This window comes from Syngnathus typhle, linkage group LG18, assembly GCF_033458585.1.
Source record: "Syngnathus typhle isolate RoL2023-S1 ecotype Sweden linkage group LG18, RoL_Styp_1.0, whole genome shotgun sequence".
NCBI lineage: Eukaryota > Metazoa > Chordata > Actinopteri > Syngnathiformes > Syngnathidae > Syngnathus > Syngnathus typhle.
Window position 1 is genome coordinate 6,268,301 of NC_083755.1, and position 24,759 is coordinate 6,293,059.

Genomic DNA, 24,759 nt, shown 5'->3' on the forward strand with positions numbered 1-24,759 from the left:
GCTCGCCCGTCGCCTCAGAATTCAATTTGCGCTTAAGTTGCAGCCGCTAGATTTATGCGTGAAATCCCTCCTCACCACCCTACCCCTTCCCCTCCTTCTCTCTGGAAGCTGATTTTCACTCGTTTCTTCTCGCCCTAATCCCTCCGCCTGGTACGACTTAGTTACGTCGTTATTGATTTACAGCCGGCGGACACCGTCTCGATTAGCCGTGTGCAATTGGCGGAGGATTTGGGCGTGCGATAAAAAGCGCCGCGTACATGTGACAGCACCTCGGGGCCTCTAATGGGACGTTTAGTGGGCTATTGGAAACTAAGTGTAAAGTCAGAGTCCATTTTCGAGCCCTCAAAAGCACACATACTGTACAGTAGTGCTAAGCGACCCATCGTGGATTCCCACCTACGCCTTAGTGAGCAGTGATCGGGCCGGCATACTTTGGGAAACTCGTATGGTCTCACGATAGCAGCGCAATGTTAGCATTTTGGTTGATGGCCTAAGATTATTTGATTTGATTTTAGACGGATTCAACGAAATTATATACAAAAAGATAGTATATAGTAAATTAGCTGTTCATTCTTATTATTCGTTCATTGAATGTGGCCATTTTGTTTCTCGGATGTAAACGAGCGACACAGGCCGAAGTTTTGGTCCCGTGTTCTCGACTCGCGTGGGTTTACGTCAGGACGACTGTTGACCTTTCTAACTGCTGACGACTACACACGCCGCGCCGCGTGTGCTTGAGCACGCTTTGAATATGCTGCGACGGCCAAATGCTAATTTGGTTAGTGGCGTGTCAAATGCACAATAAATCCTCAGGATGTTATCCTTTTTTTTATTTTTTTTTGCCTGTGACACGATCAGACGACGGCGTGAAAATACGAAAATGCATTTCACATCTTCATATTCCTCGAGCGGCTGTTGGGTGGGAAGGGCGGAATGGATGTGCTGCTTTATGTGCTGTATCTAATTGGATGTGGCAATATGTAATACGATTCTCCGCTATCCATCAATCGGCGTGTTAGACCTGTTTGTACGGACGTGTCAGCGGGGCAGCCTAGCTTGTTATGATGCCTGAGCACCAATTATGAGGTGATTCTCCACTCGGTGTGAGGACGTCGGCGGGATACTTGAGGGGAGGTTCCTAATGAGTGAGCATTGATTGGCCGGATAAGTGCTCGACATGCTAGCGTGAGAATAAGACAAGGAAAAGACTTAAAAGGTAGTGGATGGACGGCGAGATCTTGCCCAATTAAAATCTGCGTGGATGGAGGTCAGATTTAGTTGTTCGCAAATTTCCAGTTCAGTCGAACTGACTGGAGCTGTTAAGTGAGCGTGGGGAATTTTTTTTTTTTTTTACAAATGTCTGGTTGCATTGACAGGTCAAAGGTCAGGTGAAGACTAACGTCACTATTTTGCCAGTAAATAAATTGCTTACCACGTGACGCAATTAGGGCCTCACTTAGCGAACATGTCGGCCGCTGGTGGTCGTGCGCTTACTACCTGACTGGCTCGTAAATGGGGAGAGGGGGGTCCCACCAAAACAGACAGAGGCGGCCCTCTAATCAGCTGTCAGCCCCGGCGTTAGGCCCCGGCAAACTGGGGCAGCTGGGAAATATACCGAAAGAGAAGGGAGGGTGGGGTGCAGAATCATCAACCCCCATTTTTTTCCCCGTGTAACCCCGGACTTGCTCCTTCCTCGCTACCCCCCCGCCTTCCTCCGCCGCTTACTGTCAGGCCAAATACATGATGAATTGCCCTGTCAACGCAATTCATTCAGGGACCAATTAATTCGGCAGAAATGAACTAGAGCCATCAGTCGCTAGAAAACCCTCGGCAAAGCGCCTCCCGTCGGAAGGAAAGCGATACGGGCGCGTGTGCACGGGGCGAAGGAAGAACCGGCGCGTCGGGGGAGTGCGGTGGAAGTTCGTCTGACAGGAATTGGTCATTTAATGCTTTAGCGCACTGCAGACAGCCCCCTGTCATCGAGGAAGCCATGACAGGACTCCCCTGGTACTTTATTTATTAATTATCCAGAGCAGCAAGGGGGCATTTAACTGTCTCACTCTGGGCCCGTCAACTCGACTTCTTGTCATTGAGTCTCCGCGAACAGGTCCTCCAGGAAGCAAGCCCGAGTCAAAGCGGGAGCAGATGTAATTATTCCCCACCCTGGACAAATATTTTTGCTTGCAATCAGTTGTCACGCCGACGCCTCCCAAAACAACTCAACTGGTTTTGTGTTGCTTCAATTACGCCGGGCTTATTACGGAAACTTTCAGTTTAGCTTTTTTTTTTTTTTCTTTTTTTAACGACAATCCACTCGGTCCTTATGGCTCAATGAGCCATAGTGTTGACCTTTCTTTGTTTGTGATACGCCGACGGGTCGGGTAAATATTTAATGGAAGCTTTTGTTTGGCATCTCGTGCATCCCGATGTAACAGGAGGATGCCGAGGCGGCAGCAACAGCTGGGATGCAGCTACGGTGACGTTAGGTGTGCCTTCACCATGACGGGGAAAAAAAGAAACGCATCTCACTGGTCACAACATGAAGGACACCTGAACACACAGTGAATTATTTGAGTCATCTGGATTGTGCAGGTGTACCTAATGTACTGGCTGTTCATCCGGAGACGTCTCCAGCTATAAGACGGCGCACATAATTAATTAAAAGGGACTAATTAGGAACATGAGAGCAGGTGCCAGGCTATGGGCTGACAGCGCAAACAGGAGGAAGGAGGAGGAGAAGTAAGGAGTGTAACGTGACAAGGAGGAGGGACAAAGCAACTTTCGAGTGTTTTGTCATATGAAACCTCCGAGGAATTGACGTGACGGAGAAACAGTTGACCAGAATACCGCGGTAGGAGGGGTCGGGGGGGGCTTGTCGGTCCTTTTGTACGAGACTTGAGTTCCCCGGATTTGACGCTGACGCCAACAAGGGATTTTCCTCCTCATTATATGCGCGAGAGTATCTGTGTGTTTTGAAAGGGGGGGCGGGGGGTTCACCTTGTGATGGTGAGCACCCCGGGTCAACATGTGATCCTGTTTTTTCTTTATTTCATATCGCTGCCACAGCAGGAAAAATGGATCCGAGTCCTTCTTGTCTACCCGATATTTCACAAAGTCCAGCTCCGAAGGGGGCTACAGCCTATTTCATCACAATTTGCAGGCTAACCACTTACAAATGCGGCATGCGATGATAATAACGAAGCTTGATGTCACTTAGCCTTTCAGGCTAGACTAGCAAAGCCTCGCAGGTCCTCCGAGAGGTGACAGCAGCGAGAGCCGCCTCCCCCTAACAGCATTATAAAGTACTGTAGATCCTATTTGTGTCAGTAGAGCCAAGTGAGGGGAAAATTCAACATCAGCCTATTTATTCATTCACTTAGGCCCGCCGCTCGGCGCGGGCACAGCGCCGTGGAACAAATCCGGCGCGTTCTCAGGGACGGGCGGGAACGTCGTCACTTGGGTTTGATTTTGGGTGGGCAGGTAGAATAGAATCATCTATCAGTAGTAGTGAAATAGAGAAAATAATGAAAAACATTGGAGGCCACAAAAACCAAACTATCAATTTGATCATCAAAACAAGAATGTCAAGTTTGCGCAATCAATAACAAGTGACAGGAAATGCAATTCGGAAGGGTGAAGTGGGGAGGGAGTCATTTCCCAGCTAACAACGCCACGAGTAATTTAAAGGAACTAAGTGACTCGATTTGTTCTCCCGCTCGACTGTTAATTTGGCCAAATAAAAAACAAAACAAAAAAAAAAACGCTAATACCGACGAAGAGATGGAGCCCGAGTTTAATTATCAGGGGATGAGTCTGACTGTGCATCATCATTAGTTTGACTAAATAGCGGCGGTCACTGACTCAAGTGGTGGTAAATGGCACAATTAGTGGGCCGAGTGGGGAGAGGTACATTCAATTTGAAAGCCTTCTTTCCCAATCCATCTCTGGTGATCACGAGAAGCGCTGAGCGGTGCGTTTCTACGCTCGCCGACATTAATCAGCTTCATTCCCGAGTAAAATGTCAACGTCGTAATCAAGAAGGAGCCCGCTCCGGCAAAACGGGACCCCAAAATCTCAACGAAGTGACACTTTGAAACTGTAGCCCCTTCGGAGCTGCCGTTCTTCCGTGTTCCGCCCCTTCCGGCGCCCCCTCCGCCGCCCTCGTACCCCCTGGCGCCCCTGCGCTTAATCCCTCACTGCACTCGCTCAGTAACCCCAGCAGGTGCAGCGGGAATCCATAAACACAGCTGGTGCGCCTCAACGTCAAAACGAAAAGAAAAAAAATGATTCACCTCGCAACCTCGCTCTGGCCATTTTTAACCAAAAACATAACATGGGTCTTTTTTTTTTTCTTTTCCAATTCGCACGCATAATCGTACCACTAGGTTGATGATGTTCCGCAAAAGTCCAGTAGATGGCGAATGGACGCATTGGTAACCTTATAACATCTTACAAAGAAGAACGTGTATTCTGAAATAAATCTGATACTAAAGCTTCTCGCTATTTGAATATTTTGAGCTTACCTTTCCAAATCATTTTCTTAAGGTGAATCGCTGATCCGCCGGCGTGTTTGCAATGTTCATTGCATCGCGCCTCGTTAAAGCGTCGCGGCCCCGCGCCTGTCTGCCGCCGTTAGTCTTGATTGGCCGGGAAATTCACTGCCTCCTGTCCGTAATGAGAGTGGACAGAGGTTAGAACAGCTCAATAAAAGAGATAACCAGTCTTTGATCCAAACAGCCATGCAGAACATTCCCCGCCGATAGCGGGTCTGAAAATGTCCTGTCAGGAATTTTGGATTTTAAATTACGCCTGATTAACCTGACGCAGGAAGACTTTGGCTGACTTGGGCAGAAAAGAAAACAAAGCTTTGTATTTAAAAAAAAAAAAAAAAGGATAAATGCTAACATATAGCAAATGACGTATATTTTTAATTAAAACGCAAGTCTTCAGTGTTGAGGGACTTTTTCACACTATGCGCCTGTCATTCACTTCCACATGACGCCGTGCGGAAGTGCGACAACAGACTTTGCTGATCAAGACCAGTGAACAGATTCATGTCTGCAGATGTTTGCTTGGATGTCAAGAGGAAAAGCGCTGCTAGGAAACGGCGAGGCGTTTCAAAGCGTGTACATCCGAATGACGGCGCCGTAACCGCTCATTTACGCTCGGATAACATCGGCGACAACTCTATAGAATGGAGACGTTCGTCTTCCGTTTTCAGCCGCCGTGTTTGTGCCCTAAAACAAAAGCGTGATTAACACTTTTTTTTTTTTTCCCCCCAAGACTACGTTTACACAAGCCAACGCGCACCCAATTGGAGCAAGATTACAGTCGTGCTTGAATATTCCCGATAAGTTCAATTACACTCCCTGCAGAATTTATTTAGTCGAGCAAGCTAATGTTAATCAGCATTGTATTGGGGTTAATCTACCCGGTTATTACCAATTTGCTCGGCGCGACGGATGCGAGCGTGACGAAAAGGGAGGGAAAAAAAAAAGGCGTAAAAAGGGGTAGCAATCATTTCCCCAATCATGAGCGCGATGGCTTATAGACGCTAAATGTTTGAGAGCAAACCATTTTCTCTCCAGCTGGCCTCTTTATAGATCATGAAAATATACTACTTAAATCAAAAGGAGACCCGCAACGGCAGCCCGGCCCTGCTGTTCAATAATGACTTTTGTATTGGAGATCATCTCGCCAGGCTATCAATCATGTCGGGCATCCACGACTCGAGGGGAGCTAAGAGAAAACACTGACATATAAACTACCTCCTCCTCGGTATCTTTCCCTAATACATACAAACGGCGGTGTCATACGAGCTTGATACTTTACACTAAAGGGAGTCAATACGGCAAATTGTTCCAAATTCACTGTCTGGCATTTTCGCACTTTCCCCGGTTCAGATGGAAACGTACAATTGACCCTCATGCGCCTCGCCGGCAACGGCGCAACATTATAACCTGAGGCGACGTGTTGTGGTCCAAATGAGATAAGTTCATTTTGAGCCACCCGGCATTTGTCCCATCGGTCGGGAGGCCATAAAGCTGGAAAGGAGCGGCGGCGGCGGGGGGGGTGGAGCTCCGCACATGTGCTTGGCCGCCGCCCAAATGTCTGGCCCTGCCTTCTGTGCAGGCGCAGGCACGGAGAAAGCGGGAGGTTGACAATATTGAGGTACAAATTTCCTCTAATCGGCGTGATGGTCTACAGGCTCCGGAGGGAAGGCGAGCTGCTGCTGCTGCGCAGTGCCAACACACGGCAAGATGGATGCAATGTCAGCAGGTGGGACAGTGGGGAGGGCTGGAACGGGCGACGTTTCGAAGGATTCGGGCCCTTTGGTGGACCGCTCATGTGTGCGCTCAGCGGGTCGGCGTTCTGCCCTGGAGAAGGATTCTAGGCAAATATGGGCTGGCACGAGCAACTTTCCCAGTTTTCAAGACTCTTATTGGACAGAGATTAATTGCTAACTTTTGAGTATTATGTAGAGTTCCAGTTTCTGATGCATCATTTAAAACTTTCGTTCCACTGTAAAACCACAAATACACAGTATCACATTAAGTGTAATTCAAGGTATGGGATGGTACGCTAAAAATCGAGCTAAGAATGTGCTACCTGCTTTTTTTTTATGTCCAAATCAGACAACAATTTGAGTGCTAGCTAACAGTTTAACTCACCCTTCTTGGAAGTGGCGATGAAAAGATAATAAAATATGAATTTGTTCATGAGAGCAATTACTTTCACTTAATGCCCATTTTTCGCGGGGGGATTACGGTCATGAGCGTAAAAGAGCCTCCGACTCATCCGGGCGAGAGATGTACGCCGTTGCGGCGGCCTTGCGGCTAAACCAATTTAAACATTCATCACATACTTGCTGTCTTGCCGTGATCCTTTCATTACGCCGTCCCAAATTTGAGCCTAAGCTGGGACTCACGGGTCACGAGGAGATGCTCGGAGAACTCGAACTCAAAGCCGTCCATTTAAAGTTTCGAGACACTGGAAAGTCTTTTTTTTTTTTTAAGGGCGCGTGAGAAGTTGCAATGACAACAATGGCGGGCAATGATAAGCTTGCAAGAAGAAGGCCGCAATTTTCAAATAGATTCCTCAAATAATTATACTTCTCAGAACACTTCTAGACAAAAAGTCTTGTTACCATGATGATGTGCTCTCTTTTTTTTTTTAATTGTGAAAAGGCACACCACTTCAATCGTGCCGGAGCCCATTCTAGGAAATTTTCCAGCTCCAAATCCGAGCTAAGCGTCTGAGTACACCCGGAGCCATTTTCCGTGCACTTTTGAAACGGGGCAGAACAACACCGAAGTTGACGTGTTAACACGGAAACGAAGCAAGCGGGGAGGACTTGTATGGTCTCAAATGAGCAGTCGGGGGCATTTGCAAGTAACTGGGGTTGGATGAACAAGCCCCTGAGAGGAAGAGGAGTAGAAGAAGGAGGGGCTGCTATATCCATAGCAACAGTCAAGTCCCCAGCTGTCATGTTTGGGCTGAGATAGGTGCCGCGAGCCCAGGGACCACTTAACCTCGACTGCATTTCAACTCAGGAAGCAAAGATGCCGCACCGCGCCTCACTTAAAATGCAAACTTTACACCCCCCCACACTTTTTTGGAATTAACCCAAAGAGCTGTGCAAAGAGGTCTAATTAACCATCAATGCTGTGGGATGTCATTGAAAGGAAAGAGGGGGGGGGGGGGGGGGGAGTAGCAACGATAACATCAAGCTAAGCATATAAACACAATGGATCTCCGGTTTATCATCCCGTGTCCTTGAGAATGTTTGCTTGTTGACATTTATTGTCGCCAGGCTCTATTTTACAACATTAATTAATTCAAGATTTAAATCCATATTAAATCCATGATGCAGTCGGGAAAGCCCCCCCCCCACCCCCCACTGTGTATCAAGCAGGCATGTCAAAATAAAAGCCTTCTTCGTAAACATTTCTATAAAACAGTGAAATAAAGTGCGTCAAATTGTCACGATACATTTTACAACTCTTTCGAGCCAATTACAATTTACTTGACGCTGCGCGGATGATGTGCCGCCAGAGAGAGAAGTTATATTGTAGAATTTAAAGAAAAGTTCATTTCCAAAGTGTGTAACACAGCCCACTAATTGGTGAGTTGGATTTGGACTCAGTTTTTTTTGGAGTAGATATATATTTTTTAAAGACGTTATGAACTCGCATGACACTTCCTGCACAATCGAAACGGGATAAAATCCACATTTCCATTCGTGGTCTACGGTGATGGCTTTCTCCGGGGGAGCCCATATTGCTCTCGGCAGGCCTGCCAAAATGGTGTCTGTTGTTTTGCAAGGGAAACTGCAGCATTGTCCCCGCACGACGATCCCCTTCTGGGCGTGAATGGCCGTCTAATCAAGCTCCCACTTTCACCGCAGCTGCTTTACAGCGAGCGGCGGTTCTGACCTCTGAGGGACCCCCCCCCCCACTGCCTCCCTCCCTCTGGTCCTTTGGGACCCTTCAACAAGCTTTAGAGGCCAAATGAGGTGTAAGTCTATTAAAAGGGAGTTTGTGTGTAGATCACAGTCCCTCTGGGAGCGCCAGCTTTTTTGCCTTGTCATTCAGGTGCGGCTAATTTCCGTCTGCTCGCCGAGACCCCGCCCAGCGCCAAAGCGGGGCCCGCTGCTAGAATTTCAAATGACGAGCGTCTTTTCGCGGAGGAGGAGGCAGGTGATTTATTATTAGACAGCGACGGTGACACAAATAGACGTGGTTTTAATAGCACGGATTCTCATTCCATCCCGTGATGCGGTGCCATGTGCACCGATTCATTTACGAGACTCGTAACGAGTGCAAATATCACCGCATGCAAATGAGTTGGGCGCTCGCTCCAAAGAGGATCCATATTTAGGAGGAACGTGAAGTTCTGAATGACAGTGGCACCTTGTCAGATTAGTTTCATTCATTCTGTGACAGACTTACCAGGACCTCCAACCCCGTCAGAGAAGAGACTGGCTGGGTTCTCAACAGGTCTCGCATCAGGCCAAGAAAATGGTCTTCCAGCTATAATAGAAAACAGATTTTAAAAGCAAGCTCATCTGCCTGAATTTTAACAGTGTCACAAATGGCTAGCTAAATATTTTGCAGTTTACATCACACCTTGGTCCCTTGTCTCGATGTCTACGCAGCTTGCAGCCACTCGGGGCATGAATTGTTTTGATATCTGGGGACTGCTATGATATGCCGTGATGTACGAGCCCCTTCTTTTTGGGCCGAGGAGCCTCTTTTCCCGATCGAGCGGTGACAGAGTTTGTCAGGAGGGGAACGGGGTCAGCGGTGCAGCATTAACCTCGGGGAGGCCATCTCTGTGCTGTGCATTAGTCACACTGGGGATGGGGGGCCGGTGGGGGCGGTGGGACGATGGGCCGCTTCGTAATAGATTATTGACTGGCGGGCAGCGGCCTGCGCCGCGCCATGTGGTCCTAAACCTGCGCTGACCTCTTCATAGGCAATGCAGGGAAAGGCCCACCTGCAGAAAAGTCAAGCCAAGGTTTTTTTTTTTGTGTGTATGCGTGATAAGGTAGGGAAAAAAAAGAGCATATTCACGAATGACAATAAAATGGCAGTCGCGGGCTCATCAAATGCAAAGTGCTGAGGGGGGAAAAAGAAAAAAAACCAACAAAAAAAAAAAAAAAAAACAATTGCTTCCACCAACTTAGACTAGCTAATTAAAAAGGCAGGCAATTTCTCTCCAACAGTCACACTCAGGATCTTTAATTGAAATCAAAATGAATGGCGCTCGGAAGGAAAACGGGGAGCGTGCTGGTGGAGGAGGGATGTGGAGGTGGTGCCATCTCACTGGTCTCACTGGAAAATAGCCTTTTATTGTAATTAGATTTTTTTGGGCAAAAAAAAAAAACATAAGATGGGATGGGGATGTCATTCTGAGAAAAATCAGGGTTGGCGATGTGCTTTGGTTTTAAGGTCATAGTCCGGTTCACATTGGGTACAGTTTGAGAACAAAATTGTTTTTTTCTATAAAAGGGTGCACATTTAAAATCACCTTTAAAATGTAAGTGCAAGGTAAAAAAAACAAAGATGCCTTTTGTCCATTTTGCGTATTTCCCACTCATAACATGCCAGTTCCACGTGTGCCTTCCCTTTGGCTCAGTAATTCATCTCCGAGCACTAATTTACCCCCCATCGTCAGCCCTGTATGGACGCGATGCTGAATTTCAAATGAGCCAATCTCTAAAAACGTACGGTTGCTATTCTCGGACCTGTTTGTTTGCCTTCCGTCAACAATTAACCCTTTAGGCGAGTAATGTCCGTATGTCGTCTTTTGGAGCGCGTTCCCGGGAACGTCCTTGAGCGGGAAAGTCACGCTGTTTTGGGGTCAGGTTGTTTTCTATATAAATAGTGTGTATTGGTCTAAGAAAAATGAACCTTGTGTTGACTCCGACATTCAAGAACTCCTTTAATGATCTTGATATACGCGCAGTGGTCTTCAAGACACGGCCAACCTGTCAACGTGTGCACGCGCACACTCAAAACAGGGATTGGGAATACGAGGCTATCAGCGAGCCGTACGTGACATTGACTGGCGGAGGTCTTCGCTGTTTAAGTGGGGGGCTGCCTGCTGAGGTCTCCCTCCTCCGCCAGCAGGCCTATAAGAGTGGTAAGTGGCAGTGATGAGACACTGTCCCCTGTGCCTCCTTCGGCTGCCATTCCCTTTAAATTGAAACGGAGTCCTGCAAATAAATGCCACATTCGGAGCCAGGGGAAGGTTGCGGAGAGGCGAGTACGACGCCTGAAAGTTGCATTTCGTATAAGCGCCCGTCGGGGAATTGGCTTTGACTCGCTCTGTTTTTTGTTGTTTATATGATGAAGGAACAGCGCTGGCCTTCAGCGGGCGTTCATTTGGCTTTTTATGTCGCGTGGTAAGGGCGAGCTGCTCCAGTCAAAAAGTATCAAATTGCGCAACGTACTCTCGCTTCAGCATCCTCCGAGTATCAACACGCATTAGTTTTACTCCCTGCTCATTAGCTTTAAATGGCGTGTCTCTCTTTAAGATTAATTGAAGCCGGGATAAGAGAAGATGGCTCCCAAGTGCATCCCGCTGTTTGTTATTCCCGTCGCCCTGGAAAAAAAAAGTGGTAACAGTAAATTCTCCGAGTCGTTGTTGTTAAACTGGCGGAATTACCATATGTGTGCCATTTCCATAGAGTGACATCGCGCCCAACAACCCCCTCCTGGATCAAATGGGGACTATTGATCCTGCAGCACTCCATTTCAAGTTAATTGTGCTTGAAATGAGGTGCACATACTCAAGCATACCTGCGCCTGGAAGGTTTTATTTATTTATATTTGTCAGGGAACCCCCTGTGACAGATAAACAGAAAATATTCAATTCACTCAATTTTGCTAAAGAAAAAGAAAATTCAGGGGCTGTTTAATTTAGATTGTATCGACCTTTTTCGGAAACCCTTAAAAATGCTGGGTTAAAAACCCGACAAACCAAAGTAGTAAAAAAATATATATACATAATACATAAATAATTTGAAGCTTCATTTTACCATCTCTACTTATTTAGAAGTGTTTCAGCATTTAATTTTGCAAAATTACAAATGAACGACAACGAGTATGTTCTCTCTAAAACGTTGAACCCAAAATCTAGTGTAAATAAAGTTTTATCTCAGGAACGATGCGCAAATCTTTTCTGACGTCAAATAAGATACCCGCAGCCCTAGCTTGCTGTTTCGGAGGAGATTCTTTAATAATAGTATATATAAATAAGTGCAAACGCTGTAATGGACCGCATTAAAGTGGCGGGCACACACACGGAGGCAGGATTTAATTTGCATGCCAGATTAGCTTGCTCTCAGGTCGGGCCGGTGCCCGAGGGCAGCCTGTTCATTAATAGCATCTAGTCTCTTTATATGCATTAAGTCAATTGAGCCCATACATAAACTGATTTCAGCAACGCTGTGTAAATGTTGAACTGCGCTCCCTTAAGTGCACCGCCGGTGTTATTTGTCGTGGTGGAGGAGCTCGTCCAAGCACCCCATAAATAAACACGATATGATACGACGGGGGAGGGTTGTGTCTTTGTTTCTAATATTTATAAAACCCGAGTGGCTGCTTCACTGTAAAGACGCCATTTTGCTCAGGCCATCTTTTTTTTTTTTCCCCTAAACCTCCCTGTCAGTGCTCCATTTTGCGACGAGTCGATGGGTACAGTTATACGGTTAGCAAAAACAACGCAAAGATCTCAGCATGCAAGTTGATTTCAAGCCTTAAAAGTGTTCTATCGTGATTTGAGTGTACATCACCTTTTGTGAAGGCTTTCCAAAACACACAATTGAAGGAAAATTCAATCCCCGGTGGAGGATTTGGACACTTATGTAATCCCCCAATTATATTTTGCTCTCTCGTGAAAGCTCAGTGGCCTCCCTTGTGTTTATATGACTCGCAAATATCTAACGCTGAACTGTGTTGCACACCAGTGCGGCGGCCTCGTGACTGCAGAAGAGGTTCTTTTACTTTCTGCCCGACTGCATACGGCATAATGGGGGGTTGGGGGGCTTAACAAAGTCTTGACAAAGCCCCCGGTGGCCTGCTGAGGAGACCGGGGTGCATCTGCGGAAACTCATTTTCAAGAGCACTCGGCATGCTTTTAAAGCTGTCTAATGGAAGCGCCCTGAAGCTTCCACCAAACTGAACTAAATTTGGTAAGCAGAAGTTAGGAACAGGAACTTCAATAAATGCACGGAGCGTTGGTTAGCACAGCACCAGTCTGAGGTGACGAGGTTAATGACGTACCTAAGTTGACATTGCTGGATTTTTGTTTAAGTCACACTCCAATTTAATAATAAATGGGGATCAGGTAGACCACACCTCCCCCAAAAAAAAAAAACTGACGGCTCAGATATTAGTATTCTCCATCTAGGGGCCAATCAACAACATCTATTGATCATCCTTCAGCTCGGGGAAGGTGATTTAGGGACACAGTTTGCAATACAACTTTTATACAGATTCAATTACCATCAGCTAGCTTGTGAACAATGACGCTAACTATGGACCACCCTGGCCATAAATTTTCTACTTGGCTTGACTTAGATTTCCCTATTACGTACTTGTGGGAGCTCCTGCAAAACAGCCACGCCATGGAATACCGTTTCTTCTTTTTTTTATATCAAGAAATAGCTGAAGTAGAGCAGTTTAAGCTGTGGGAAAGAGAGAAGAGAAATCTGGTTTGTTCCTTGGAGGTCTTTTCCTCTGAGTTAGGTCATTCTAGCATCACCACGTACCCGAGGCTTTCACCATAGATTGTTGAATGAATTTGGGTTGAAGGTAAAACGTCTCCAAGAAGAAGTCCAACTGACTTCTATTCTGCCGCACCACCTCAGATGGAAGAGGACCTAGACGGATGGTGCAGAAAGATGTAACGCACAGCCAACAGACGCCCATATCTCAAGTCCCGATGATCCACTCGGGTCTTACCTGCTGTCCGTTGTTGGTGAAGGGCTTTCAGGGGCTCGAAGCTGTGGACGGCGGTTGATCCGCTGAGGATATCAGCCGGCTGTTGAGGGAAGGCCACCGCATGAGCAGATGAGAGCAGGATTTTGCACTTCCACTTGGAATCTCCTCAAATCCAGAGGTGAGCAAGACCACTCTGATTCAGGAAGCTCTTTCCCAGGAAGATCTTTAGCCGCTGCTACAATTCCATATAGGAAACTTTGTTAGAAAGCATGATGGGAAAGGTCGCAACCTCCCACCCGTGCGCTAAAGTCGCTCGCTTAATGAAGTAACCACAAATTGGGCCGAGAACTAATTTGGACTGGCGTCTCCTGGACCTTCTTGGCCTGTGGAGATGTGTTTCATTTTGTCTTATCAGCGACTCCGTCGTGTGGATTTCCGCACGGTCGCCTCCGTCTCCCTCGAGCGCCCCGTTAATGGAAACTTTGTTAATGTCATTAAGGCTCAGGTGGAAAGCCATTGTGTTGTCTTTTGTGCTTTTGGAGCTCAACGTTTCTTGGAGGTGCAGTGCGAAATGCCAAATACTGCTTTTAGAGTTTGTTGATTGCCGCACAGTAAATTTTAAAAGGAGGAGCTACAATTAAAAAGAAAGCTTTGAGTGGGCTTATCTTGAAAGTGGGTGATGAAAGCATTACAAGTACTGTGATTATGGTTCATCGGTGCCCTCTGCTGGTAGCAGGACAACAATTCAAGTCGATTCCCAGTATTTAGTATGATTTGGTACAAAAACAAAGGTGGTTGAGTGTGTAGAATTTCTTTTAGTTTCTAATGCTATGATGAAGGTAATCAGGATCTTTTTTTTTCTACCCAACAAGAAGTGCAGAATTAAAAGAAAATTGTTTATCAAGAACATATGTGTATTAGTGCCTGTTACGTTTTGGAAACAGGAAGATTTTTTTCCCCCCAACACATAAAAGCTCATTGAATGGATTCATCCAATTAGCCTATGTGTAAAAAGGACTTATTCTTATATTGCATTCTTGATATGATGTGTGTATTGAATATTTCTAAGCATTTCTAAGAATTCTAAGTATTTCAGTGGTTGTCAATTATATCATGATTGTATTTATTGTTTTTATTTTTTTCAAACACGCTGGATAATGACAAAATCTAATTTTAAATAGTATACATACAAATATATATACAATATACATACAAAACATTTTGCTCATCAAAATTCTCTGAACACAAACCACTGGTTGTCAAGTGTGTGTCTTTCGACAATGAAAAATTGGAAGGAAGTCATTTGTTTAAAGGCACAAAAAGGTGAAATCGTGGTGAAATCGACTTTTACACGTTAACCAAACGATCCAATCAAATTAGTTCGTTTACAACAGTTTTTACACTTTTGGTGCCTTCAAATGTCAAAAAATGTGGACAATTTTGTGGATGTGGTTTTATACCTGAATATTGACATAAGGGCCAGAGTGCACAACGAGCGAAAGGCTCCCAGATGGCGGAGGGATGTCCACAAGCACGTTGCGCTTGCGTAGAAGCTCCAGGCTGGACTCGGTTACATGGCGGCAGTGTTTCACCTTCAAGGACTGCAGCTTGGGGCAATATTCAGCAACTGTCCTGCGAGGGGCAGTTACTTTCAGATTACGCTGGCGGAAAATATTGTGGGGCAACCAGTCAAGCTATGAAATAAATAATAAAAAAAATACCTGATTGCATGGTCCCTAACCCGCAGGCAGCAACTCAGATCCAGATGCTCGAGACCCCTGCAGTTTTTGGCGACCTCCTCCACTGCCTCACCTGTGATACTTTCATTGACAGCCAAAGACAGAAAGGCTAACCGCACACACTTCTTGGCCAGGTAGCAGATGGAGTCATCCTTCAGCCGGCTGCAGCCGCTGAGGTCGAGCGAGCGCAACTCCCCGAAGTGGTCGGCCAGGCTGCGCAGGGACGGGCCATCCACGAATTCGCAGCGGGCCACAGCGAGGTGCCGTAGGTGTAAGCAAGTCAAAGACAAGGCCCCCAGTGAGTGGCGGGTAAGGCCCACGCAGTCGCTCAAGCCCACTGTCAGCAGACGCCGGTTCCGGCTGATCACGGGGAGCAGCTCTTCGTCCGTCAGCCAGGAGGAGCAGCTCTCAAGTGACAGCTTGAGGAGACCGCTGTTGTCCTTCACCAGAGAGCAAAAGGCCTCCTTTGGAACGCAAGGTCCAACCTGTGCAAAAATAATGGGTTCAGTTTGTAAAATAATATTTAATAAAGAATGGCTTATTATTATTCTTGTTTGCCTTGTCTGTTTGTTTTTATGTCATCGACAAAAACGTTTGTTTAGCCCTGTTGGACCGTCACATGAGAAAGAGGGGAAAAATATGACTACTTACTAGCTCAAGACTCGTGCTTTTGGCAAAGAAGAGTCGAATGAGCGTGTGGAATTCCTTGCTCACTCTTTGCAAGGCCACAAGCTGTCTCAAAGGTAAATAGGATAAAATATGTGCAACCAGTACGTCCTCCCATGGTAACGTCAAAAGGCGACACCTGCTGGAGACAAAGTTACTTGTTGTAGCTGACCATTGAATTACAGAAAAATAGAACTAATACTGCTCAATACAGTTAAACGAAAACAAATACTTCATTACAGGTACATGTACTTTGATACAGTGGTGAAGTTAGGTTTGCTTGAACATTTATTTTGTTTTCAACTTTTTTTTTTTAGCCAGGTGTCTTCAATTATGTCGTACTTTCGCCGTCTACAAAATTACGCTCGTTGCTTCGACGTAAACGATAAAGACGTGTGTCAAATTGACGCACTAAAATGCTCGGAAAAGTGCAAAATAATTTATTCTCTTACGTTGTGTTTTCTACCTCGTCTTCCATTCCAAACAGAATTTGATCTTTTAAATCACGGAACACGGACGAACCTCTTCACCGTTTCCGCCAGTTTCTTCTTCGGTTGTTAGCGTATTAGCGCCACCTGCAGTTCGGGCCCCACCATTACCACGGTCTTAAGGAGCCCATTCGTTTTTCACTTGTCTCACTCTTTGACAGTTCTTTTTTTTGTTTGTTTTTAACTATTCCACGTTTTCCATTGAAACAGCTCAAACATATTTTGATAAATAAATTTTAAAAAAGGTCCAATTTATTTCTTGTACGCTATTCCTATCAACAGCAGACACGGGAAAACATTTTTTATATATTTTATTCTATATTATCATTATTATGTTCCCACAACTTTATATAGTAGAAAAACCGCAAGTGACTTTAAAACTATAGACCTGGTTGAAGGATGCATGCTTCCACTAAATCATATACCTGCGTTTTTAGTACAATGACTTTTCGACCTCATTAATCAAACAAAATTTTACTTCAAACTACTTAGCACTCGCATGTCAAAGAGCAGGATAGTGTTAATGCTTAATGCACTTAAAGCCCTACTCACTAGCCGACTTTTCACCCTATGTAAGCAGCCTTAAAACAGCAACGCAAATTGCACCCACATTATTGGCCGTTACATGGACCCACCTGTTAGTTTGTAAAAGCATTAGTAGAAGACACTTTACACTGTCACTTCCCCTCAAGCCTTTAAACAGACAAATGGGCAGAGAAAACAACAACTACAACAATATTTACTCTCCTGGCGGTTACCTGACTCCAGTTGTCGCCGGTGCACACAGCAAAACAGTTCTCATTCTTCTAAACATTTATCAAGTTCCATCCAATGTTTGACAGGAAAATAATCCCTGCGAGCAGATGTCACTTTGAGGACACGGTGTGGGGTATCTGTTGAAGAAGAAAAGGGGAAAAAAAAAAAAAAACATTGCACGTTGAACTTAAACCTTCACAGCCAGCAGAATATACATACAAATATGTCTTAATAGAAGCAATTTAAACAGAAATGGATTCCGTCATAAAGAACAAAACACACTTTTATGAGGTATATTGGCAATATGGGAAACATTCCTTTATGAGGATGACAATGATTGGTATTGTGTGACTTTTTAATGTTATACCGAATGGATCTAAAAAGTCCTCACACACCCGTGTGTGCAAATGCCACATTTTTGTGGTTTAAGAAAAAACCCTAATTGTTATCATTTAAACGTCGGCCATCAACATTTCAACGCTGACCAAATTGCAGCCAGCTGCCCAATTGGCTTCCTCTCCGACTAAGAGCCAAAGACTCCCTACCGAGGACACGCAAGCTGAGAGGAAGAACCGTGTCATCGAGACATCAGTGAGCTGCAGGGGATCTGCTTGTAAACGAGGTTTTCCCTCTTTGTCATCTGTCCCGTCTCTTCAAAACTGGACACATGACAAGTTACAATGTATTTCCCAAAAGCTGTTTGGAAAAATGTTTGGCCAAAGGAGGTTTTCTCAAAGATACTTAGCATTAGCTAGCCGTACCATTGACAAGTAAAACTTTTTATCATGTCACAAAGAATACCTCCACATTAAATTTGTATTTGCAAATATAATGCTTGATATTTATTGATCTGGAATGACGCGAGGCCTTTGTGATTGCAAGGCTCAAAGGTCGATTAATTCCAATGAATAGAGGCAGTTCGAATGTGGGGTGTCGACGGAGCTTGGTGTGAAAATGTGACCATTTGGCCTCAAGAGTGTCAGCGACCAAACACCTATATAACAGAGCGCAATCACACCCAAGGCATTTGCTGAAAGCCCGGCCGTCACGCAAACTGGAGCAGAAGCAAAAAGGGAAAAAAAAATAATCAAAGAAGAGCAGTGGGGAGAAGTGCTGCAGCTACTTTGGCTCAGTTGAAGAGCACATGATGCTTGGAGTGGACGTGTACCCCGGTTTAGCTTTGGGCCCTCAGAGGATTGGAGACCGCTTCTATAGAGGTGAGAGGCTCATTCAAACCCACATGACTCGGTTTTGTGTCTTGAGTACTTCTTCATCTTCAAATCAATTTTAAATTGCGCCAGTAGAGGGAGCCAGAATAGAGTTATGTGCTCCCTCTTTCACATTCCAGTTGGGCTCATTCCCAACGTTTCTCCACATTTCTCAAAGATCGGGAGCCCGCCGCCCACATGGCGCTGTTCCCGTCGACGTGTGACCGGGTGTCCAAACCCCCGCCGCCCGCGAGGCTTTTGGCGCCCCCGCCTGTCCTCCACGGCGAGCCGACGGCCCAAGCGCAAAAAGACGACGTGAAGATGGACCTGGAGAACTCGTCCCTTTGGAAGCAGTTCAGCTCAGTGGGAACAGAGATGATCATCACCAAAAAGGGAAGGTGAGTCAGTGACATCATTGAATGGTATCTGAACTTCGACCTAACCTCCATCTTCCCTTCCCTTCACCCAAGACGAATGTTTCCGGGTATGAAGTTGAAGGTGTCGGGCCTGAACCCATCTCTACGCTACATCCTCCTCCTGGACATCATCCCAATGGACAACTCCCGCTATCGCTTCCAAGGAGGTGGATGGCAGGCGGTGGGCGGGGCTGAAGACAGGCTGCCGGACCGCGTCTTCATCCACCCGGATTCCCCCGCCACTGGAGCTCACTGGCAGAGCCGCACCGTTTCCTTTCACTATGCCAAGCTCACCAACAACACACTGGACACGCATGGGCATGTAAGTAGAGCACACGGGAATTTTCTTATCTCAGACACTATGCAGTTTTTTTTTAATGCTATGAAACATGATCTGACCGTCTTTCCAGATCATCCTCCACTCACTTCATCGCTACCAGCCAAGAGTGCACGTGATCGAGGCCCGGGACATGCTGAGTTGGGGCGGAGGGCAGCACTCCTTTGTCTTCCCCGAGACCCAGTTTATCACAGTCACTGCCTACCAGAACAGCAAGGTACGTTCTCACCATGTAGTCGGCGCTAACCTTTATTGCTAACTGTTGTTTTCGTCTTCATATTTTTTTGGGGGGGGGAATTGCAGATTACAGAGTTGAAGATCAGCTCCAACCCTTTTGCCAAAGGATTCCGGGAGGAAGGCATGAATAGCAAAAAGTAATTCACAATAAAGACACGCTTGTTTCTTGTCCGCACACATGTTCTGTTTCAAATTCTTGTCATTTTTTTTTTCCCCAGACAAAGAGATGCGAGACAGAAGCGGAAATTAGCAGACATGTCGGAAAGTGTGCCGATAGGTCAGTTGGCAGACTCAAACCTTTTGGGTCCAGGGACCCCTTTGACACCTACTGGTGTATATCAAGCATGCCTCATAACCTCCACAGGGAACTGCGATCCATGTGACTCCACTCAGCACCATCCCAACATAACCGGAGCAGACCTGCAGGCCCTCGCGTTGGCCTCTCTGCCCGCCGACCCCTCGTGTAGGTTCCAGGACACCCTCGTCCCGGAACAGCCTCTGGACCTCGACGAGGCCTTCATGACCTCCCAGATTCCAGACATAAGCGAGGTCACAAATACTATAATTGAAAGGTAAGTACAAGCAGCAAATATTAGGATTGAAGTTGCATGAGTATGTAATGGGTCATGTCTGCTCCCCTCGCAGTTCTGACTCCCTGAGTGAGGCAGCCTTCACCACATCCTTCCAGGCAACCCAGACCAGCTCACCCTCTTTTGTTCCTCTCCCTCAGCCCTCCCCCTTCCCGTCCGACCCATCCGAACCTCCCGGTGACTACCCCGCCGTCCTCTCCTCCTCCCCCACCCTTTCCTCCACCACCTCGCCGTCTTTGCAGCAGACAGCCTTCACCTTCCCCACCCCACCGTCATCCTCCTCTTCACCCTCCTATCAAGCCAACCCGGAGCTCGACACCTCTTTTCCTCCGTGTCAATCTCAGGAGCAAATGTCCCTTCTCATGCAACAAGATGACAACATTTCCACCGGCCGCAATTCACCCGCTAAGCAAACTTCGGAAGCCTTCATTTATCCGACTAATCTCACTTCAATTCCTGAGCCCCAGCCCGCTCTGGGTGCCCCCCCGGCACCCTTTGCTTTCCCAGCCCCCATGCAGAACCTGTCCTTCCCAAGTCAGGCTCTTCACCTCTCCAATCTGGCCCAGCAAAATCAAGCCGCGAGTTTTTCCGCCACCTTCCCCCACCACTCATCTTCCTCCCTGCCTTTCCAAACCTCCTCTTGCTTCCCCTCCACGCCTCACCCTCAAAACCTAAACAACATGGCCCCCTCGTACCCCTCGGTGGAGCTGGGTGGAATCCCCCAGTTCTCCCCTGCCGGCCCCTACCGCTCGGACGTGATGCTGCACCACCCCTCCCTGCTCCAGCAGCGGGAGCCACCCCTCCCCATCCCTCCCGCTACCCCAAGCATCTACCCACCCTTTACCTCCTACCCGCTCCGGCTCCACCAAGACCCTCACCCATCTCTCAGCATCCCTCTCCGACCACTATATAGACATCAGCATCCCCACACCCAAGGGTCCTTCTTGGATGTGAACACCGGGGCTGTGTTCTAAAACAAAAAGGACATTTTGATGGTGAATTGTTTTTGGCTTGATGGCTCTTTTCGGCATAATAATAATGTAATAGATTTGATGCATTGTGATGTAGAAAAATGATTTGTAAATAGTACTTTGGATGAAATAGCCATTGCAGAACATGGAATTAAAAATATGAGTCGTATCTTCTTTTTTGGTATGACTGCACAGTAAAAAGGTACATTACATTAGCTAGCTAGCAAGCTAACAATACAGATGGGTTACATGAATAGATAGATGCATTGACTCGTCAATATTTTAGACCACTAGAATAAGAAATACCAAACTGCCATTGCAGCGTCTATGATGCGATGCTCCTTAATGCATCGTAACAAGCTGCAACTGTGATGTTAAAAAAAAAAAAAAAAATCAACAGAATGATACTTGAAGTCATGCCCGCCCCCGTCGCGCTCCAGAAAATTGAGTAAGTCCCTTCACAGACATGACGAGGCTGCAATGTTAATCATTTCCTCTGAAGACATTCCAAGTGACACCCTCTCAATATATAACTCAACCTAAATTCCGTGTGTTGACAATTAACCCTAAATTTGTGGTCCTCAAACGTTTAGAGAAAAAAACAAATGCAAGGTTCATGCTGACCTACTTTTGCAGCATTGGTAAAAAAAAAAAAAATATTCAATGGTTACGTGAACACTTGTTGATCTAAAAGATATATTTGCTTCTAAAATTGATATTTGTTATACATGAATAATAATAATAAGCACATTACCCGAGGGTCTGCGTTTTGGTCAATGCCAAGGGTCAACTTGTTGTTTGCTCTAATTTTCACTGTCACTCATTAACCAGTAGGCGGGGGGAAAGATTACTTTTTTGGGTCAGATTCGCTTGGAAAATGTAAAAAATCTCCGGTGTCTAAGCTGAGATGAACTTGAGGTAAGGCGGAGGTAATTTTTTTTTTTTTGCCAGACCAGTTTTGACAGGACCGGTTTTGACAAGTTGCATACTTGTTGGAACACCTAACACGGAATCCATCAGTAAACTCCACACGGGGAAGATGATGTGCACTCGCCTGCTCTCCTCGCGCCTCTACCTGCTCTCCACCAGACTCAAGTCCACCGCCTCCCCGAGGATGGTGCAGGCCGCCGTGGCTGCGGATAAACCGCCGAGACCCCTGGCCGTCTCTTTAGCCTTCGAGGATCCCAGCGCGTTTCAGGTGAAAAGCCTGAGAGAGTTGTTCCGTGCCTTGGTTGTTTTCCGATTCTGCTCCTTCCCAATGCTGGTCAACAACTGCAACAAGGTGAGACGCAATTGTTATTTTTGTACTCAATTGATTTTTAAGTTGTAGGAAATATGTGGTTGCACAAGTGTGCACACCCTCTTATACTGTTCCAATTCTCCTAACCTAAATATAAGCCACCTAATATCAGATTCACTTTCAAAACTGTCAGGAGAGGATAACCTGTTTTTTGCAGCTGATGTCAACGGCCCGCAGCATTCTGGGAAGGCGCGTGTTCGCCACGCTGATGAGATCCACAGTATACGCTCAGTTTGTGGCCGGCGAGAACGAGAAGGAGATTTCCGAGTCCATGGAGAAGATGAGCACACTGGGACTGAGGCCCATGCTGGCGGTTCCCATCGAGGAGGACCTGGGAGGGAGCACGGGGTTAGGCGCACTTTTATTATTATTATTTTTAGCTATTAAGAACCGACACCTATGATTCTCAACCACTTTGCGCGTGTCATCTAGAGAGAAGAGATATAACGAGAATATGGATGCCATGTTGGAATGCGTACGAATGTCACACAGCAACGCTTGGAGCAAAGATCCCATGATGCAACTGAAGGTCACGGCCCTTCTCAGTCCTGAGCTATGTGTAAGTGATAAGTTCCTTGGCTCAATTAAAGGAGGACATCTGTCAATGAACTCTACAGTAATGCTCATTAAAGGGAGGATGTGATTCATTGTGTGCATCAAGGTCAAACTCACCAAGATTATTTCGAAACAAGCATACGACTTGGACCTTCTTGTCAGGGCCATGGATGGCGAGGAGGTGAAATTCCACGGTTTGGAGGAAAACGAGGCGGCGCACTTCCGTTGCAGCTTGAGGAGACTCAACAAGATAGGCGAGGTACCAACCACGTTCTGTGTGTGGTCCTTGAAGAACATTCAATCAAAATGTGTGTCCTTCAGGCTAGCGTGAACAAAGTGCGGGTGCTGGTCGATGCCGAGTACACCTACATGAACCCCGCCCTGTCTCTTGTTTCCATGGCAATGATGAAGAAGTTCAACAAAGACAGTGCCTGGATCTGGTACACATTCCAGTGTTACCTGAAGGTTAAATCAAAACTCAGGATTACTTTATGTGGCCTTCAAAAGTAAGTGGTTTGTATGGAAATATTGACTCTCAGGAGACAAGGACACACCTCCTGGAGGCCATCAATCAGTCCCAGGAAGGAGGTTTCTGTTTGGGGGTCAAGCTGGTGCGAGGAGCCTACATGGACAAAGAGAGGAAGCTGGCGGCAAAGGAAGGTCGCCCGGATCCGGTTCAAGACACCTGGGAGGACACAAATGACAAGTTAGGACATTTTTTCCCCTTTGTGAGGGAGCTGAAATTTGGTTGGAATACAAAAATAGAATTCAAAATATTGATGATTTCATCTTTTATAGTTATAACAGCTTACTGGAGGTTCTGCTAAGACTCATTGCCGAGGAGCCAACACGCTACAGGATCATCGTCGCCACGCACAACGAAGAGTCCGTGAGGCGGGCAGCCAAATGGTGAGTTTTTTTAAAAAAAAATTTAACACTAACTTCACTTGATAACTTTCTCACTCAATTCTTCACCATCAGTGTTGAGGAACTAGGCATAGACAAATCAAGAGGCAGCGTGTGTTTCGGGCAGCTACTGGGGATGTGTGATCACGTTTCCCTCACGTTAGGTGAGTCAGCGCCATCAAAACCGTCCCCTTGTGGTTGTCATAGCAACTTAATCCCTCTTCTCCTCCATAGCCAAGGAGGGTTACGCCGTGTACAAGTCGGTCCCGTACGGCTCGGTGGACGACACGCTGCCGTACTTGGTGCGCAGGGCTCAGGAGAACCAAACGGTGCTGAAAGGTATCCGCAAGGAGCGAGACTTGCTTAGGCAGGAGCTCCGCAGGAGACTCAATTTGGGAGCCCGCTAGAAGGGTTTGAAGGAATGGGACAGAGTCAATTTGCAGCATCTTACATAACTTGGAATGTAAAGAGAGGTTTTTTTTTTTATGTAATGAGATGCTCATGTTTGATGCTCATGGATTAATTAAATTTGACAGGAAATGGGAATTTATTAAAATCATATCTGAAAAGCAAAATGACTTTTTTTGCCACAGATTCTTTTTTTATTTAGGCTTTTTCCAGTTTTTTGGTTTCAATCCAATGATTTAATTGAATTAATTGAAGCACTTATTTTTTGTTTACTGAACAATTAGATCAGTGGTTCTTAACCTTATTAGTAGAGGTACCTAACCCCTCGAGTGATTTTTTCAAGACATCAATATTTATTAGTGGTGCACAAAATGAGCCATGCATGAACATCACCTTGTTCAAAGAACAAAACCAACGCAATGCATGAACTCAAAACAAATGACATACCTGCAAATCAGCGTGACTTCTGCTGTTGCCTTTGCGAGACCAGTTCAGATATGCGTCGTCACGAATTTACACAATGTCCCGAACCCCTGAGACCGACTCACCGAACCGAATTAGATACTCACCTCAGCTCGGGTAGCAATTCCCCAACCATGCTATGAGAAATCATCCGGTGTTCAGCTGGAAATTATTTCATTTTGTGCCATTCTTGTGTTCTTTGAAATGTGTTTTTATTTTGTTTGTTTGTTCTTTGTGCCGTGACTCACCACCACATCCTGGAGAAGAGT

General features: G+C 46.2%; 3 protein-coding genes across 10 annotated transcripts in view; 2 read left to right on the forward strand and 1 right to left on the reverse strand.

Moving 5' to 3' along the window:
• Positions 1-22,056, reverse strand: part of fbxl15 (F-box and leucine-rich repeat protein 15) — an 83,154-nt gene extending 61,098 nt beyond the window's left edge. For 5 of the 8 annotated variants that reach the window (XM_061304718.1, XM_061304717.1, XM_061304716.1 and 2 more), the window contains exons 1-10: positions 21,914-22,056; positions 17,103-17,237; positions 15,842-15,998; positions 15,173-15,675; positions 14,912-15,083; positions 13,473-13,686; positions 13,280-13,390; positions 13,106-13,195; positions 8,952-9,032; positions 4,524-4,665 (exon numbers count right to left, since the gene is read on the reverse strand). In XM_061304718.1, the coding sequence (XP_061160702.1) occupies positions 13,618-13,686; positions 14,912-15,083; positions 15,173-15,675; positions 15,842-15,998; positions 17,103-17,158 (957 nt within the window). In that variant the 5' untranslated portion in view covers positions 17,159-17,237; positions 21,914-22,056 and the 3' untranslated portion in view covers positions 4,524-4,665; positions 8,952-9,032; positions 13,106-13,195; positions 13,280-13,390; positions 13,473-13,617. Of the gene's footprint in view, positions 1-4,523; positions 4,666-8,951; positions 9,033-13,105; positions 13,196-13,279; positions 13,391-13,472; positions 13,687-14,911; positions 15,084-15,172; positions 15,676-15,841; positions 15,999-16,308; positions 16,448-17,102; positions 17,238-21,913 lie in introns of those variants that run through there. The other 3 variants (XM_061304719.1, XM_061304721.1, XM_061304720.1) reach the window with 3 other exon arrangements.
• On the forward strand, positions 18,248-21,020 carry tbx6 (T-box transcription factor 6). Its single transcript, XM_061304729.1, has 8 exons — positions 18,248-18,317; positions 18,487-18,706; positions 18,779-19,046; positions 19,135-19,278; positions 19,365-19,435; positions 19,517-19,575; positions 19,663-19,870; positions 19,944-21,020. Exons 1-8 carry the CDS (start codon positions 18,248-18,250, stop codon positions 20,860-20,862), a joined length of 1,959 nt encoding a protein of 652 aa, XP_061160713.1. The 3' UTR covers positions 20,863-21,020.
• On the forward strand, positions 21,729-24,027 carry prodh2 (proline dehydrogenase 2). Its single transcript, XM_061304708.1, has 9 exons — positions 21,729-22,141; positions 22,317-22,507; positions 22,592-22,718; positions 22,821-22,973; positions 23,036-23,179; positions 23,254-23,420; positions 23,513-23,623; positions 23,696-23,784; positions 23,855-24,027. The coding sequence occupies exons 1-9, from the start codon at positions 21,899-21,901 to the stop codon at positions 24,025-24,027; spliced, it is 1,398 nt and encodes a 465-aa protein (XP_061160692.1). The 5' UTR covers positions 21,729-21,898.
• Positions 24,028-24,759: the final 732 nt, after the last annotated feature.